At 47.9% G+C, this 15,478-nt stretch overlaps 1 protein-coding gene across 10 annotated transcripts in view; it reads right to left on the bottom strand.

The window, feature by feature from the left end:
• The window catches only part of TAOK3 (TAO kinase 3), a 2,703,337-nt gene that overhangs the window by 454,719 nt on the left and 2,233,140 nt on the right, over positions 1 to 15,478 (bottom strand). For all 10 annotated transcript variants that reach the window (XM_069619192.1, XM_069619190.1, XM_069619185.1 and 7 more), the window contains one exon: positions 14,255 to 14,491. In XM_069619192.1, coding sequence (XP_069475293.1) covers positions 14,255 to 14,491 — 237 coding nt within the window. The remainder of the gene's footprint in view (positions 1 to 14,254; positions 14,492 to 15,478) is intronic.

Below are 15,478 nucleotides of genomic sequence, written 5' to 3'. Positions count from 1 at the left end.
TGTTTGTTTTCTATCATGAATCTGAGGTATTTTCTGTGCGCTGGCAACATTGAAATATGAAAGTATGCATCTTTCATGTCCAATGTTGCCATGTAGTCTCCCTGTGTGAGCAGGGGAATTATTCCCTGCAGAGTGACCATACGAAACTTTTGAGGTTTGACAAATTTGTTCGCTGGGCGCAAATCTAGTACAGGGCGCATGGTGAAATCCTTTTTGGGTACAAAGAAGTACACTGAATAAATACCCTTGTTTACCTGTAGAAGAGGTACGACTTCTATGAGGCCCTTTTCCTGCAGGATCTCGACCACCTGCAGCAGGATGCGCAGGTGTTCCGGCGTCAGGGGTCTTGATCATGGAGGTCTGAATTTGGGGGGGTCCAGCAGAATTGTATGCAGTACCCGTGGGTGACGGTCTTGAGTACCCACTGGTCTGTAGTTATCCCCTCCCATGCTTGAAGAAATGATGTTAGCCGGCCCCCACGTTGTTGACCTCTTGGGGGATACGGGGTGGCGTAGCTGGTACCCTCAGGCGAGGACCAGTTATTTCCAGCGCCATGTTGGTTGTGAGGGGAGCGAGATTGGCCACGAAAGGAACGTCCCCCTCTTCTTTGGGAAGGCCTCTGGGAGATTTGATCCAGGGTCTTGAGGGTGTTGTGTTACTTCTTAGTGGTCTCAAGCACCTCATCAACAGCTTTCCCAAATAAGTTGGTCTCCTCCACGGGCTTATTTATCAATGAAGCTTGGGTTTCTAGTTTGAAACCAGAGTTTCAACCAGGAATGCCTCTTTAGGAGGGTACGTTGTGCTAAGGTCCTGCCGGCTATCTCTGCAGCATCCAAAGTATTCTTGAGAATACTGTGATTAACCAGTTTGCCCTCAGCTACAATGGGAAGCAGGCGAGCCTGCATCGGTCCAGGGTCTTCTTGAAGGCCCTCTTGTAGCATATTCCATTGTGCGTCTGAATAGCTAGCCAACAAAGTGATATTGTTAGCTATACAAGTGGAAAATGCTGCAGCAGTTGTGACTCTTTTCCCCAATGCGTATTAACTTCTGCACTCTTTGTCAGGGGGCGCTTCCCCTGTGGACAGGGATACCCCCGCCCTTTTCCTGGTTGTAGTTACCACCAGGGAATCTGGAGTAGAGGGGATAAGAAGGGGAAGGGCGAAACGGCTTTTTGACTCTAGGATTGACAGCCCTCGTTAGGGCAGGTGTCAACAATGAAGGAGCCAAACGTCTTTTGATTGAATTCAGCAATGGAATAGCTTGGCTGGCAGGTGGCTTTTCTTTTAAGATGTCCTTGACAAAATCAGCCTCTGTTATAGCTTCATGGGTAGCAATCTGGAAATGTTCCACTGCCCTCCTTAAGATATCCGTTAATCGCCATCTGTCCGTCAACTGGGGAGGCCTGTCGAGCAGGTGTGTTAACGAGTCCATGCATAGGGCGTCAGGTTCCGGTGCTGGGGTAGGTGATGCCCAAGGCGGAGGGTCGACTGGCTGGATGTGGTCATCTTCCCAACCCTCTGTGGGGTCAATGGGATCACCCACAGGGCCCCCAAAGCGGTATTCATCTTGATTGAATTGGTCTATAGGGACCTCATCATCAGTGAGGTCATAAGACTTTCTCCTGAAAGGAATGAAAGGTATTTTGAAATTTTGCACAGGAGTAAAAAGGCTCTCCTCTCGAGGCCTTTTGGGTGTGACTTTCTCTGAGAAATCCACAAATCTCTCTAAACTATTTGTACGCCCCTCAAACTTCTACCTGGTCCATAAAGAGGAGCCAGAGGAGTCTAGTGGTGGAAAAGGCTCTTCTATTTGATCATCTTCTCTAGAACGTCAAGATTTTTCCCTTAACGTCAAAGAAAGAGACACAGGGCTCTCTGAAAAGTCTTTTCGAGGTTCCGGTGGTTGAGACATGTCTTCGGATGTGTCTTTAGGCCTATCTTTCGGTTTCGATGAATCCTTAGGCCTATCCTTAGGTTTCAAAGAGTCCATCGACCTTTCTCCTTGATTTGCCACCGAAACGATCTTAACCATTCTTTTGGTAATACTTGGTTGCCCTGGAAAGTGTTTAGACTGGGCTGGTGGTTGCGCAGTTATTTTCAGCATCACCGGGGCCTTGCGCACCACCAACGCATTCTTCTGATGGGTCTCGATGGTGGCTTGAATATTGGTGGTAGCGTCCTTTGATTTAGACTGCCCGGTCGCATGCCACACCTGCGGTTGCGGGGAGGGCTGCCGATCGGCGGACACTGCCAACTATCCGTTGTGCCCGTTTGCGCGATGGAACGCTTCGACTGTTTTGTCGAAGACAGACTGGGGGTTGTGTCTTTGTTGTGTGAAGAGCGTGCGTCCTTGTCGTCGGGATGTACAGTCCCCATAGCAGGATTCACATCGTGCCTGGTGGGGCCGAGGACGGATGACGTGGAGCGAGAGCGCTCCGCCGTGAGGTCAATGGCCTCCGAATTGGCGCCCTGGTCATCACTAAGCCCTTCATCACACTTGGCAGCTGCGGGGGACTACTCTTGCCTGCGACATTCCGTAGGCCGCCCAGTGCTTGACACAGCGCTCCTTTAGGGTCTTGGGACGCAGGAGCTTATAAGCCACACAGACCGCTTTGTTGTGTTTAGGGGAAGGTGTTTGTCTTTCCATCGGAAATTTGCCTGAAGGACAAAATCTAAATGGAGTCCTATCCATAGTGCAGGAATAACACAGTGACGACAAGACCAAGGGAACAAAGCGAGAGGAAAGGGAAAGGCATTCTTATAAAGGATATGTCCACCGCCGACCCCACTCTCCCTACTGTGTAGGCCGGCGAGAAGGCCTATTCACGTGGTCGACCACGTCGACCGGATCAACTGCCGTGGAAGGTCCGTAGAGCAGGCTTCAGTATAGGTCAGGAAACAGTCATTGAGGGAAGGGACAGTAAGAGAATATAGAACGACCAAAGGTCGATAAATGTAACAATATAGCAATGTCTCTCGAAGAGCCCCGCGTAAGGCGACCAGTAAACTGGGCAGTAAAAAACAATCTGAGGGACCTCGACGTGTGAGGGATTTAGAGTACACTACCCGTCACGTTAAGCATAGTGTTACAGGCACGCCCATGTCGACGTCCCCTTTCGATTCTTGAAAGACAAGATGCAATACTCTGTGGTTACCACTGGATGTCAGATTATATGCACAGCATGTGATTCTAAACAGATTAACAAGCATCAGAAAAGGGTTTTCTTGGGGGGGTTTTCTCTGCAGGTCAGAGATGGGATTTTGGCCTTAAGTTTATGGGGAAAAAGTGCCTTTATTTTCCCTAGAGGGGGGGAAGACACACATGGCAAAAGGGAATGAGGGTATTGCATATCAGGGGATCTTCCTCATGGGCAAAGGTGGGATACCGTACCTCATCCAATAAACCCAGGACATCTCCCCGGTAGTTGTCTCCTCCCATGTGATCCTCCCTCATATAGCCGCTCTCAGGATCGGGCAGCGGCTGCCTCCCCAGGCCGCATGGTAGGAGTTTGCCCCCAGGGAATCAGTGATGACTCCATTGGATTTATCACAGTGCCCACTAGTTCAAACATAGTTCTGCTTAAACCAAGATGACATCAATTAAAGAAATCATGCAAGTGGAACAGGACATACTGTAAATGGAAGATCTCCTCACTTCAGTACTGCTCTGGGTGCAATAGATTGTACCCCTAACGCCCTGCTGCCTACAGAAACCCAAATACATTTAAAATCAAATCAGAGATAATGATCTTTACCAACGAACCGCCATGAATGAAGTCAATCTCAACATTTTAATGATTGGCTTTAGAGGGGATTCACTTTTCTTACCTTTGGAAAAAGATTTAAAGCAAAATGAATAGGAAGCAGGATATTGATGTCAGTGTAAAAAACAAAAGCTGCATCAAATATTATGGTAAGCTTTGTTAGAAGGCATGGCAACTATTATTAGAGAGGTGGATGTGGTTTTCAGGGCTAAACATGAAGTAATCTTGAACTATGGTGCTAAACATTGAGGCCTTAAAGTAAACGCTGGAAGGATCAGAATAAGCAAGAGAGCTTTTTTGAAAAGATTGCTCTATCTCTGTGGCAACTTGTACTTCGCTGAAGATGTTGTGGTCCTAGAGTTTTCTTCCATCCATGATGCTGATTGAATAGTCCCGGGCAGAGGCACCAAGAATCAGCTATGCACTTTGGGAACAAACATCTTATAACGTGTACACAAGTTCAAGTTTCTAACGTGTACAGATGAAAATAAAGATTCTAAACTATCTCAGAGAAATAGATAGAAGTTAACAGCTGTCACAAGAGGAGGGATCAACCGAAGACTCTAGATAACTATGCTGCATGTATCCTATGGTGTCAAACAGAAGATGGAGAAAATCCTACAGGTTGTAAACGTGAGATACTTCAACCAAACAGTGATATATCCCAATAGAACAGTGGCGAGTTTCAGGGAAACTTAAGAGTGCAGGGGTTGTTCAAGCTTTAGTCTAGGTAGAAATGTGCTATCAAGTTTTGTCTTCTGGAAAAGTTTGTGATCAGGATTGTATCACGCACAGGTAATTCAGAGATCTTGAGTGGTTACACACAAAGTCGCTCAATTCCTTGGCGATTCCAAGATTCGCGATGATTTCCTCTGAAATCTATTGCCACTCCTCCGCCTTCATGACCTTGCCACCTCCCCAAAACCAGCCTTTTTCCTTGCACTTCCTGACAACTCCTTCCTTAATATCTCTGCACTGTTCTGTCAGGCACCTTCCACACTTCATTAGGGCAAAGTGGCTCTCTGAAGCGTGTCCCTCCTGCTACTCCACTGAATCCGGTATTGTGATGACTGTTCATTCATGTGCATAAAGTTACAAAGTGTGTTACTTTGTATGCTATAGGAAGAGGCCAAGGATTTCCAAGCAGGAGATCACTTGACCCCCAACGTTGGGCGGATTGGGTATCCCGGATGTCAGGAGATATTGCAATTCAAATTACACCCACATTCAATTGGTCATTGCAAACTGACATAAAGGGTGGTGTGGGGTGGAGCAAGTGGCTACGTCCATTCCATTGAGATTGTTGTTTCCTTTCTCTGGGGGGTTAGCGGGAAAGACAACCTGGGGGTTCACTGCTAGACACTACCAAGTGTTCATTAATGTATTGGTATTACACTTTAAAATTGAAAGGGTTAAACACTGGGGTTGGGTCCGCTGTCAACCATAATTCTGAGTTTGGACCAGGGACAGTGGAGGGCTTTTGGGGAGGATGGGAAAGACAAAATTCAATTAGATTAACAGATTTATATAGGGAGGGAATGCTACTCATTTGAAGAGTGTAAATTTACATTATAAGTGGGCGAAAAAGAGCTTTTTCGATATACAACTAAGGCATTGCATTACGAATCGGGGGCTGAAAGCAGCGGGTACTAGATCACTGGTGGGCATAGAGATCACTATGCAGGAAGAGGGTCAAACACGAAGGCATCGCAAGGGTTTATAGTTAGATAATACTTAACCGAGGGATAGACTACTGTACATGGAAATTTGGGAGAGAGAACTGGTGGCCACAATAACAGAGGAAGAGTAGGACAAATTTAGGGGATGGCGCACAAATTCTCTAAATCAGGCTTGTCCACCTTTTTTTAATGTGGGGCCGAAGCATTAACTTTAAGTCACCCAAAGCGATATTGTGTGACCTTTGAGACAACAGTATCATAGGCAGTGATATGCCTACCAGTCCCAAAGATGGCTTTTGGTTGTCAGGGACAGCGAGTATCTAAGGGGGCCTGCCATCATAAATGAACAAAGATCAGTGGCTTGTGATTTCTTTCAGTGTGTGTAGGTGTTAATATTTTCCTGAAATGGTGGGAGCGACCAAGCTGCATTGTCCACAAGGCTTTCTGGGGCCTGGATCCAAAATACCTTCAGCTATCCCTCTGCAAATACCTCCCCTCTCGAGCTCTTCGTTCCTCTACCACCAACTCCCTCAGGGTCAGTCGTTTTTCAAAGAAACGAGGTGGGGGTAGATCTCTGTCTTCGGCTGGGGCCTCCCTCTGGAACAGCCTCCCTGCCACTCTATAACTTGAGGGGAACCATCTCCGGTTCCGGAAGCACCTCAAGACCTTCCTCTTTTCTTCTGCCTTCGCTCCCCCTCTTCCCTGCTGATCTGTTCTCTCTTGGCACCGTGCACCTGGCCACTCTCTGTCCTTCGGGCCCAGGTACCTGCTCACCCTGCCACCCTCCTGCATTGCCTCCTAGCCACCCCTTGCACTGGGGTCTGTATCTGTACCCATACAGCCCCCCTTTTTCTTCCTGCACTTATCAGACCTACTCTGTCTACTGCCTTAAACCTAGCACTTGCAAATTGCTGCCTGCATTACCACTGTTTGTTGCCTTTATTATTTATTTGTTATTTATCTGTTTCTCCTCTGCTTCGCCCTTTCCACTTCTCCCCCCTTCCATGCACTTTTCCCCTCCCCCCTCTCCCATGCACTTGCGCGTTCTCAATGTCACTGGGCCTAGTAAGATCGCTGTTTTGTTCTCCCCTGTTCCCCTCCCTTGCCTTGTTGCGCTCTGAAACACTTGTGTACGAGCGCGATAGAAATAAAATATCAATCAATCAATCTAGAGAGGGTATTTCTTTCTGAAATATGGGGTTGAAAAGGTGCATTTTACAGCAAAAAAGCATACACAGCCAGCATGAAAGTATTATATACTGGCATATGTTGTGGGAAAAGGCATAATGAAAATGTGCTGGAAAGTGGTTAGTATCTTGCATCTATTGGTTTTTTCATGTGCAACCATAAAAAATTGATTGAAAACTCGTGCTACACATTCCAGGCAGCCAGACCACTCGCACTTTGTTCTTTTGCTTTCAGCACAACCTTAATCCGGTTCTATAGGTGTACCTTACATAGTCGCACGACCCTGCATTGGTTTATCTTCTCCTTTCAGCACACAGGTTTCCACACTATCAACATGTTGGATAGTGTCCTTGCACCACTCTGTTCATATTACAAGCATACCCAGAGGGCGTTTAAACTACAGCACATTGTGCCACACTAATGGTGATAGGGGCTATACAAGTGACACACTACTACTACCTAGATCAGTAAGGTACATGTAGTCCAGATTGGATCATATCATAAAAAACAGATTTTGATGGACCGGGAGGGACGTATAAGGGTGAAAAGACCAAACCTCACGCTCTACTTCTTTGTACATACTTATAACGTACAATTATAAAGTAAGGCACAGCACTATAAAATCGTTTACACAGAATCATGGGTAAAATATGCATTCTGATCTGAGAAACCAGTGAACATAATATGTAAGCTTAACTTACAATGCAAGCAGCACTGCATAAATAGAGTTACAAAAAAGACAAACAATATTATTAAAATGTCATGGCAGCCATGATATTTTAATGTAAAAAAGAACACATTGCATTGCTAAGTAAGTGTCAACAATTTTGCCTGCCATGAAAGAAAGTGTAGGCAAGTTAGGTGGGAATAATTAATTATTCATGTTTGTATTGAAGCAAAGTTATACATTACCACGGGGCAGGCCCAACCAGGACACCTGCTAAGGGGCCTTCTGCTGCCAATCACAGCGAGACGTTAACAAATGAAAGCGAGGCATGCACCTATCCTGCGACATTGGGCCCTTTGTCTTTTTTATTATGGCCAATTACAGTATGCAGAAAGCGAGCAGCATCTCAAAGCAGGCCGAAGGTGCCTTTCAGCATAGCGTGCATATGAACGCAGGTCCCTGGAAGTGTGCAACATGTCTGACACTTCTGTGTGCACTACAGAGCAGTAATTAATGCTTAGCAAATGACTGAATGAAGGATGAGTGTATGCCAGCACAATAGATATTTTTAATTAAGTTTTTATTTTTTTAGGGTAAAGCCATTGAGCAGTGGGCCACAGAAAACAGCTTGGCGGGCTGTATTGTGGCCCGCGGGCCGTATGTTGGACAGGCCTGCTTTACAGGGTAACCAGCCCCAGGGAGAGGGAGCCGCTTTGAGTTCAGAGAAGATTACCTCAGAGCAGAAACACCAGCTCTGCTTTTTCCTTCTTGGGGATGCAAAGTTAAACCTGCAAGGCTGGGACAGGCCAGCCGCCTGCATTGGAGATCTAAGGGTAAACTTGATCTAGGACTAATCCAGAACTTTTTGTTTGGGCAATTCGTTTTTCTGAGAGACACATTTCTTTTAGTTAAATTATAGAAGCATTAGTCAGACCCTAGAGAATAACCATTGTGACAATTTTAGTTGGTTTAGACACATCTTATTTGTAATTTTGGGCATCCTTTATACATTTATCCTAAGGAACAAGTTACTTACCTGTAACTATTGTTCTCCAGAATGGGTCTGGCATGGATTCACACGCTTATGAATATTTCCCGTTGTCAGGCTGAGAATCCTCTGTAAAAGAAAAAACAGTTTCACTTTCAGAGTGGTAGGAGGGAGGGTTTGCATGTGAATCCATGCCAGACCCATGTTGGAGAACAATAGTTACAGGTAAGTAACTTTTTCCTTCTCCAGCATGGGGTCTGCTCATGAATAACCAATACATAGCAGTACAACATTACACAACCACGGGAGGTGGCAAGGCTCAACAGGAGCAATTAACTCTTACCTCCGGAAGGTTTTGGGAAAAAAAACAGTTAACACCAAAGGCTCGTTGAGGTGGAATTCCGACAGAACCTTCGGCATAAATGAGTGGTGAGTCTGCAGTACCACCCTCAAATCGTGGAACACCAGGTAAGGCTTGCAGGATAGGGCCTGTATGTCACCCACCCTCTACTGGCAGTGTTGATGGCCACAAGGAAAGCAGTTTTCTATGAGAGGAACTGTCGGGGCAGGAGTCTTCACCAGCGGAAAAGATCGAAAAAGTCCTTTGAGGAACTCCTTGATGAGTCGGTGAGATCACAGTTAAAATCTTCCCGGGCAGTTAGTGTAGCAGGAGATAGCCCCCAGATGGACCTTGATAGAAGCGTGCACCAGGGCATCCTTGGCCAAAGAGAGCAAGTATGGAAGAATGTGCAGGGCCATGACCCTCAGCGGGGTAATCTTCTGCGAACGTAACCATATAGCGAAACGCTTCCACTTGTAACCGTAGCACTTCAAAGTCGACGACGCCCTGGCAACAATGTCCTGCAGTCTGCAGACAACTTGTATACACCACACTCTAGGGCTGCAGGAGACAAGCCTTCAGGTTCAGCGATCCTGTGTCGTGATGCAGGATTGCGCATCCTTCCCTGGTGAGCAGATCCAGAACTACCAGCAGCTTGATCGGAGGCGACGATGACAGGCTGAGAAGGTGTGGGTACCAAATCTGCCTCGGCCACGCTGGGGTGATACATATCCTGTATTGGCACTGTCTGAGTGTGTTGATGACTTGTAGCAGGAGAAGCAGCCGAGGAAACGTGTAAGGAACAGGTCTTCCCACAGGAAGGAGAACGCGTCCCCCATGCTCCTAGGTTGATGGAATCTGCTGGCAAACTTCTGGCATTTGGAGTTCGCCGCTGTCGCAAACATATCAATCTTGGGCCTTGACAAAGATGCGGTCCACCTGGTCCTGTTGAAGTTCCCACTCGTGGCAGGAGTTGAGGGAGTCTGCAATGGTGTTCTTGACTCCCGCTAGGTGAAGAGGAACATCTCTTGACCGACGGCCCAGCTCCACAAGTCGTGCGCTTCTTTAGAGAGCACTGGGGGTCGAGCCCGTTTCCGGATGTATAACATTGTAGTATTGTCCGTGAAGATCTTCACCACCTTGCCCTTCAGAGACAGAAGGAACGACTTGAGGGCCCAGAGCACTGCCTGTAGCTCCAGGATGTTCATATGGAGATCCTTCTCCTCCAGCAGCCACAGGCCTCTGTTGTGTGCAGACTTCCGGTGTGGGCCGCCCAACCTTCCAGGGCGATGTTGGAGCAGACGCCCCACCACAGTATCGCCCGACGGAACTCCTTGTCGAGCGGGATCTTGACGGCGAAGCTTCCAGACACCTGTATCCAGCGAGCATCCAGGAACTCCTGAAGAGGTCACATCTGTAACCTGCAGAGCTGGATGAGGTAGATGCAGGACATCATGCTGAGCAACGACTTGATGGATTGCACTGTGGCAGTCTTCATCGACAACAGCTGCTGTACCTTCCCTTGAATGGCCGCTACCCTCAACCCTAAGGGCGACGCCAGGTAGGACATCCTATTGAGTCTGGCTCCAAGGAACAGCACGTTCTGAGATGGTGTCAAGCAGGACTTCGGATAGTTGATGGAGAATCCCAGAGCCGTCAGCAGCTGGACGGTTGCCTCTTTGTGTCCGATGGCCAACTCTCGCAAGTGGGCCCGGATTAGCCAGTCGTCGAGGTACGGATATACGTGTATACCCCGTAGATGTAGATGGGCCTCCACCAGTGCCAGGCACTTCGTGAACACTATGGGGGCCGACTGCAATCCGAAAGGTAGGGCCTTGAACTGTTAGTTCTGTCCCTGTACTACAAAACACAGAAAACTTTGGATGTGCCTTGTGAATGGGGAAGTGGAAAGCGGCATCCTCCAGGTCCAGCGATGTCAAAAAGTCTCCTTCCTCCAGTTGGCCTATCACTCGCTTCAACATGACCATCCTGAATTTTAAGTATTTGTTGAGGAGTTGCAGGTCTAGGATGGGTCTCCGGCCCTGTGTTCTTTCTGACCAGAAAGTATCTGAACTAGAGTCCGGAGCACCAGAGCCGTTGGGGAACTAGCTCTATCGCCCCTTTCCACAGCATTGCCCGTTCCTCTTCCAGGAGCTGAGGAATGTGCTGCTCCTGACTGGCAAGCAGAGGGATCTGCCGACACCTGCGGTAAAACCCCAGGGTGTGTCCCTGGGCGAGAGCGTCCAGCACCCATCTTCCGGTGGTGATCTTCTTTCTTTTTCGGAGCTGCAGTCCTTCCCCGCAGACGACAGCGACGGTGTCCTCCACTACCGTGGACCTAGCAACGGCTTCTGTAGGCTTCCTGGGTCGTTGATCTGGAAGGCTGATGGTACGAAGAGGAGAAACCCTTGGAAGACCTGCTCGACTCTCCCCTGGAGGAGCGAAAAGAAGGGCACTGCTGCTGGATAGTGCCCAAGGAACAGGCGGTCTCCGTATCCACCTTGATGGCCTGGAGGTACTCGTCGACCTTCCTAAACAAGTTCTCTCCGTCGAAGGGGATGTCCAACACCTTTGTCTGGAATTCCTGCTGGAAATTCATGGCCTTCATCCAGCCTTGTCAACAAAGGCAGGCACTGTTCCCCATCTGGCGGAACCCTGCGTCGATGACGTCCAACGCCACTGTAATGGTGTAATTGGACGCAACTTCCCCTTCCTGGAAAAGAGCGATTGCCTCTATCCTCTTATCGTCAGGGAGGAACTTCAGAATAGGGCTCAGCTTGTACCACATCTCCCGGTCGTACCTGGCTAGGATTGCCAGTGCGTTGGCCACCTTGATCGTGGACGCCGCTGTGTAAATCACCTTCCTTACCAGGGCGTCCAGCTTATTCCCCTCACTGTCTGGAGGGACCGAATACGACAAGGACGGGTTAGCCAACAGGTTCCTCGCGAACGCCAACAACATCGAATCCGACGTTGGTTGCGATCTCAGGAACTTGGGTGCGGAGTCCGGCACCTGGTACTTCTCCAGCCTTGTTTAGCTGGAGCCATGCAAGGGTTCTTCATGACGGCCAGGCCCTCATCCCACATGACGTCCAGAAGGGTACTGCCATGATGGTCTTTCTCCTGGACACGAGCCTCTGGTACAAGAAACCCGCCTTCCTGGTTTCTTCGGGCACAAGCTGAAAAAGCTTGGAGGCTCTAGCGATCATGGAATGGAACACCCCACCTCGTCCGGTGGGGATGCCCTAGGTGGAGCATCCAAATGCGAATACCCGCAACAGCGATATCATTGCCTGGGGTTGTGGCCGTCCCCGTGCAAGGGTCTGCTGGGGATAGGGGGCCCGACGCATATGTGGAGGCTGAAATGGGGGCTTTGGATGAAGCTTCCTCTTCTTAGTTGGAGGCTGAACGGTGGCATGGGGGACCACAGGGACCAGGTCCGGTGGGATCCTCTTCTGGATTTCTGACACCAAGGTGTGAAGGGTCGACAGAATGTTCAGAGACACATCCCTCAGCTGAGCTGGCGGGATCGGAATACTAGGCCCTGTGCCATTGTCTCTGTCGTTGCCGTCACCTCCGTCGTTGCCCTCTTCCACGTCCCTGTGGACGGTGTGCAAGGAACACCAGTCCTCGTCTGTGGACGAAAACTCCATGCCTTGTGCCACGGCCTGGGAGGGCTGCTTCAGAGCCTCCTCGCCCCTTCCCTGCTCCCTCTCCCTGTGGTGCTTGAACAAGGGCCTGAGCCCGTTTCCCCCCTTCTGACCTGCCTGCAGACTTTGCCAAAGTCAATGCGGCGGTGTTGCGCCTATGGGGCAAGGATACTTTCTAGGTTTTGGGAGCTACCTTCACAGGGTCAGCACCCTTTGCCGTCGTTCGAGCAGCTGCCACTAGCTCCATCGTCAACGTTGTCTTAGCCTGTGCCGATTGGGCCAGCTTGGGCAGTTCGGCCTTCTTCTCCTCTGTCCACGGCCTCTCAGATTTCTCCCGCAGTTTAGCCAGGGTAGATGATTTCCTTTTTGAGGAGGAGCTCGATTGCCGGCTGGCAATGGTGGCAGAGGGTGATGTTGATCGTGCCTTGTCCACCTTGGGACCCGCTTATGCAGCGACCCTGGTGGACTCTGACTTGCTGTTCTTGGCCTTGTTTTGGGCACTCATGGATGAAGTTCCCTCAAAGACTGCTCCTCGGACCAGCCGGTCCTCGGTGAGGCATGGCCCTGCTCAGGGCACGGGGCATAGCCCTTAGCGTTAAGCCACGCCGCCAGTCTACTGTGTATGTCCTTCCTCGTCCTCTTGGAGAACCCCAGGCATATCCCGCACTCCACCTCCTTATGGTCCGGGTGCAGGCAATAGAGGCATTGTAGGTGCTTGTCTTACACAAACACGTTCTGTAGCCCGGACTTGGTGCAGGGCCTGAAGAGGGATCCTCCCCGACTTCTCCTGCGTCATGGTCGGAGGACACGAAGTAGGCCTGATGGTCTTCTGAAAACTTCAACAATCTTCACCCTTGAGGGGTGCTGAAATTCATCAACAACGGATCCCCGCTGTCTGCAGATGGAGAAAAGAGCACACAGGCTCTTTTGGAACAAAAATAGTACCCCTTTTCCATCGAAAACACATAAAAACATAGAAGTAGCTCACAGAGCAAACTCAAGGACTCCCAACACTGAAGCGTGCAGTAAAAATCTGAAGACGGCTACCAGAGGAGGGGCTTGGGTAGAGGCCTTTCATTGGATGGGGGCAGTATGACTTAGAGGACAGTGATTGGTTTAAAGGAGAATTATAGTTTGTAAGTGAAAGTGAAACAGTTTTTTCTTTTACAGAGGATTCTCAACCTGACGAAAGGGAATATTCATGAGCATGTGGATCCATGCCAGACCCCTGCTGGAGAAATAAGATTTTTTTATAGGCAGCATTTTGGTCTGGCAGGTCTGTTGCCACCATATTAAAAGCGATATTATGAATGCCAAAAAGAGTATTGAGTTAGGACCTAAATAAAGCACCCTAAGTACATGAGTGGCCATATTGTCAGCTCTCCTGGAACCACAGGATTGAGTGGTAGTGGAGGGGCAGGGAAAGGATTATATATTGGGAAGAACTGGCTAAGATATTAAGACAAATTAAATTCTGCATTCAGAGTGGAATTTGAATTTGGCACTTCATGTAGTTTGATTAGCTTTGTGTAAAAGCATGTATTAACCTGGTGCTGCTGTAGTACAAAACAGAGAAATATAGTCAGCTGCAGGATAAGGTCACAGATGACCACGTAATAAACATTACATGGGTCTGTGAAGTTTACCTTGGGCATTATTGATGTCACAGTTAAGCAAAGGGGAGGGCACTTCAGTTTCCGTAAGACCCACTTCCCAAGCAGTGATTGTGTCGCTCACTCGAAGTGACGCTCAATGGCATTTAACAGTTGTTTCAGACAATGTGTATACAACAGATTTCCATAGCCATAAAATACATACAGTTAAGTGCAGATCAATCCAGCTGCAACATGGTCAATTACAATGATACTCTGATGTGACATTGATTGCTGTTCAGGTGCTATGCGCCCCAAAACTCATTGATTACAGTACATGAACAAAATGGAGTTATGAAATGGCAAACCATAGGCTGCTGCACTCACCTCCCGCTCCGTTGATGCCACGTGCTTCTTGGCCAGTTTCTCCAGCTCGATGGATGAGTTGTTAGAGTGGGTTTCCACTTCTTTTTGCAGCTTCAGGCGGTGCTCGTCCATCTCTGCCTTCAGCTTGTTTTCTAGTGCGATCAGCTGCTTCTGGTGCTGCCGCCGCATCCGCTTGTATCCTGACATCTGTTCCCGCAGCTCGTTTTCCTGCTCATGCTCATGGATCTGCCTTGTAACCTGGTTACACACAACAGCACAGTCTTACTGTTTGGTAAAACATACATTTTGATACTGTTTCACTCTTTTAGGCTAATACGCTCCACGTTTACCCAGAATCTCAATATCCCAACTCCACTAGAACTACTACCATGTACGAACTTCCCACCCTTATTTTGAGATCATTTCCACTACTCTCAACATAACCTCAAACATTAAACATGTTAGAAATCACTGGAATCAGTAGCAATGGTCAGAACCGAATTCTACAGCTCAAAAACGAAATGGTGAAGAATGAATCAGCAGCTCTTTCATATATCACTCAAATCCACATCTTAATTGCCCTACTGAATGAACTATGCTTGATTAAGATATGGCTCTTGGCCATTTGGCAGCTGTAAACTAACGTTTCAGAGAATCAAGACTCTGTGTGGTATTTTTTTTTACTTTGTAGGGACTGAATCTGTGCTTTCAAGGATTGACACAGATGAACTACATGCAAACTAAGTGTTAACTATTATTTGGGTTTGGAAAGCAGGTCCCTTTACAGTCACAAATGAGGAATGGAACTTAGTTTGGATTTTTCTATGTACACAAAAACTCTGCAAGGACATACACATGTAAATGCTGCTTCTGTTACAATAGAGTCTATTGATTCGTATTCAATAGTCTTGTGAACATTTTAATTTTTAGATTTCTTTACTTTAAACTTCAACAAAGATGGGTCGGTTATATTGGTATCATATGGGGCCAGTCCATCACAATAAACAAAATAAATTCCTTCTATGTTCTATCTTTTCAGTCAGCAATGGGTAATAAAATGAAACTTTCAATGCCAAAGTCTCCTGTAATTCGTGATTTTATTTATGTAGGCCATGCAAGCTTTTTAAATTTCTTTTTAATCAGACGCCAAGTCTATTTTCCAGACTTGATCAATTGTCCCTTGTCTCTGTGTGCATACAGAGTACTAATGTCAAAGGAACTCTGATCCTTCCTTTACTGTATTTG

Source organism: Ambystoma mexicanum, chromosome 10, assembly GCF_040938575.1.
Source record: "Ambystoma mexicanum isolate Mex_15411 chromosome 10, UKY_AmexF1_1, whole genome shotgun sequence".
Classification (NCBI taxonomy): Eukaryota; Metazoa; Chordata; class Amphibia; order Caudata; family Ambystomatidae; genus Ambystoma; species Ambystoma mexicanum.
This window is presented reverse-complemented; position numbering and strand designations above follow the sequence as displayed.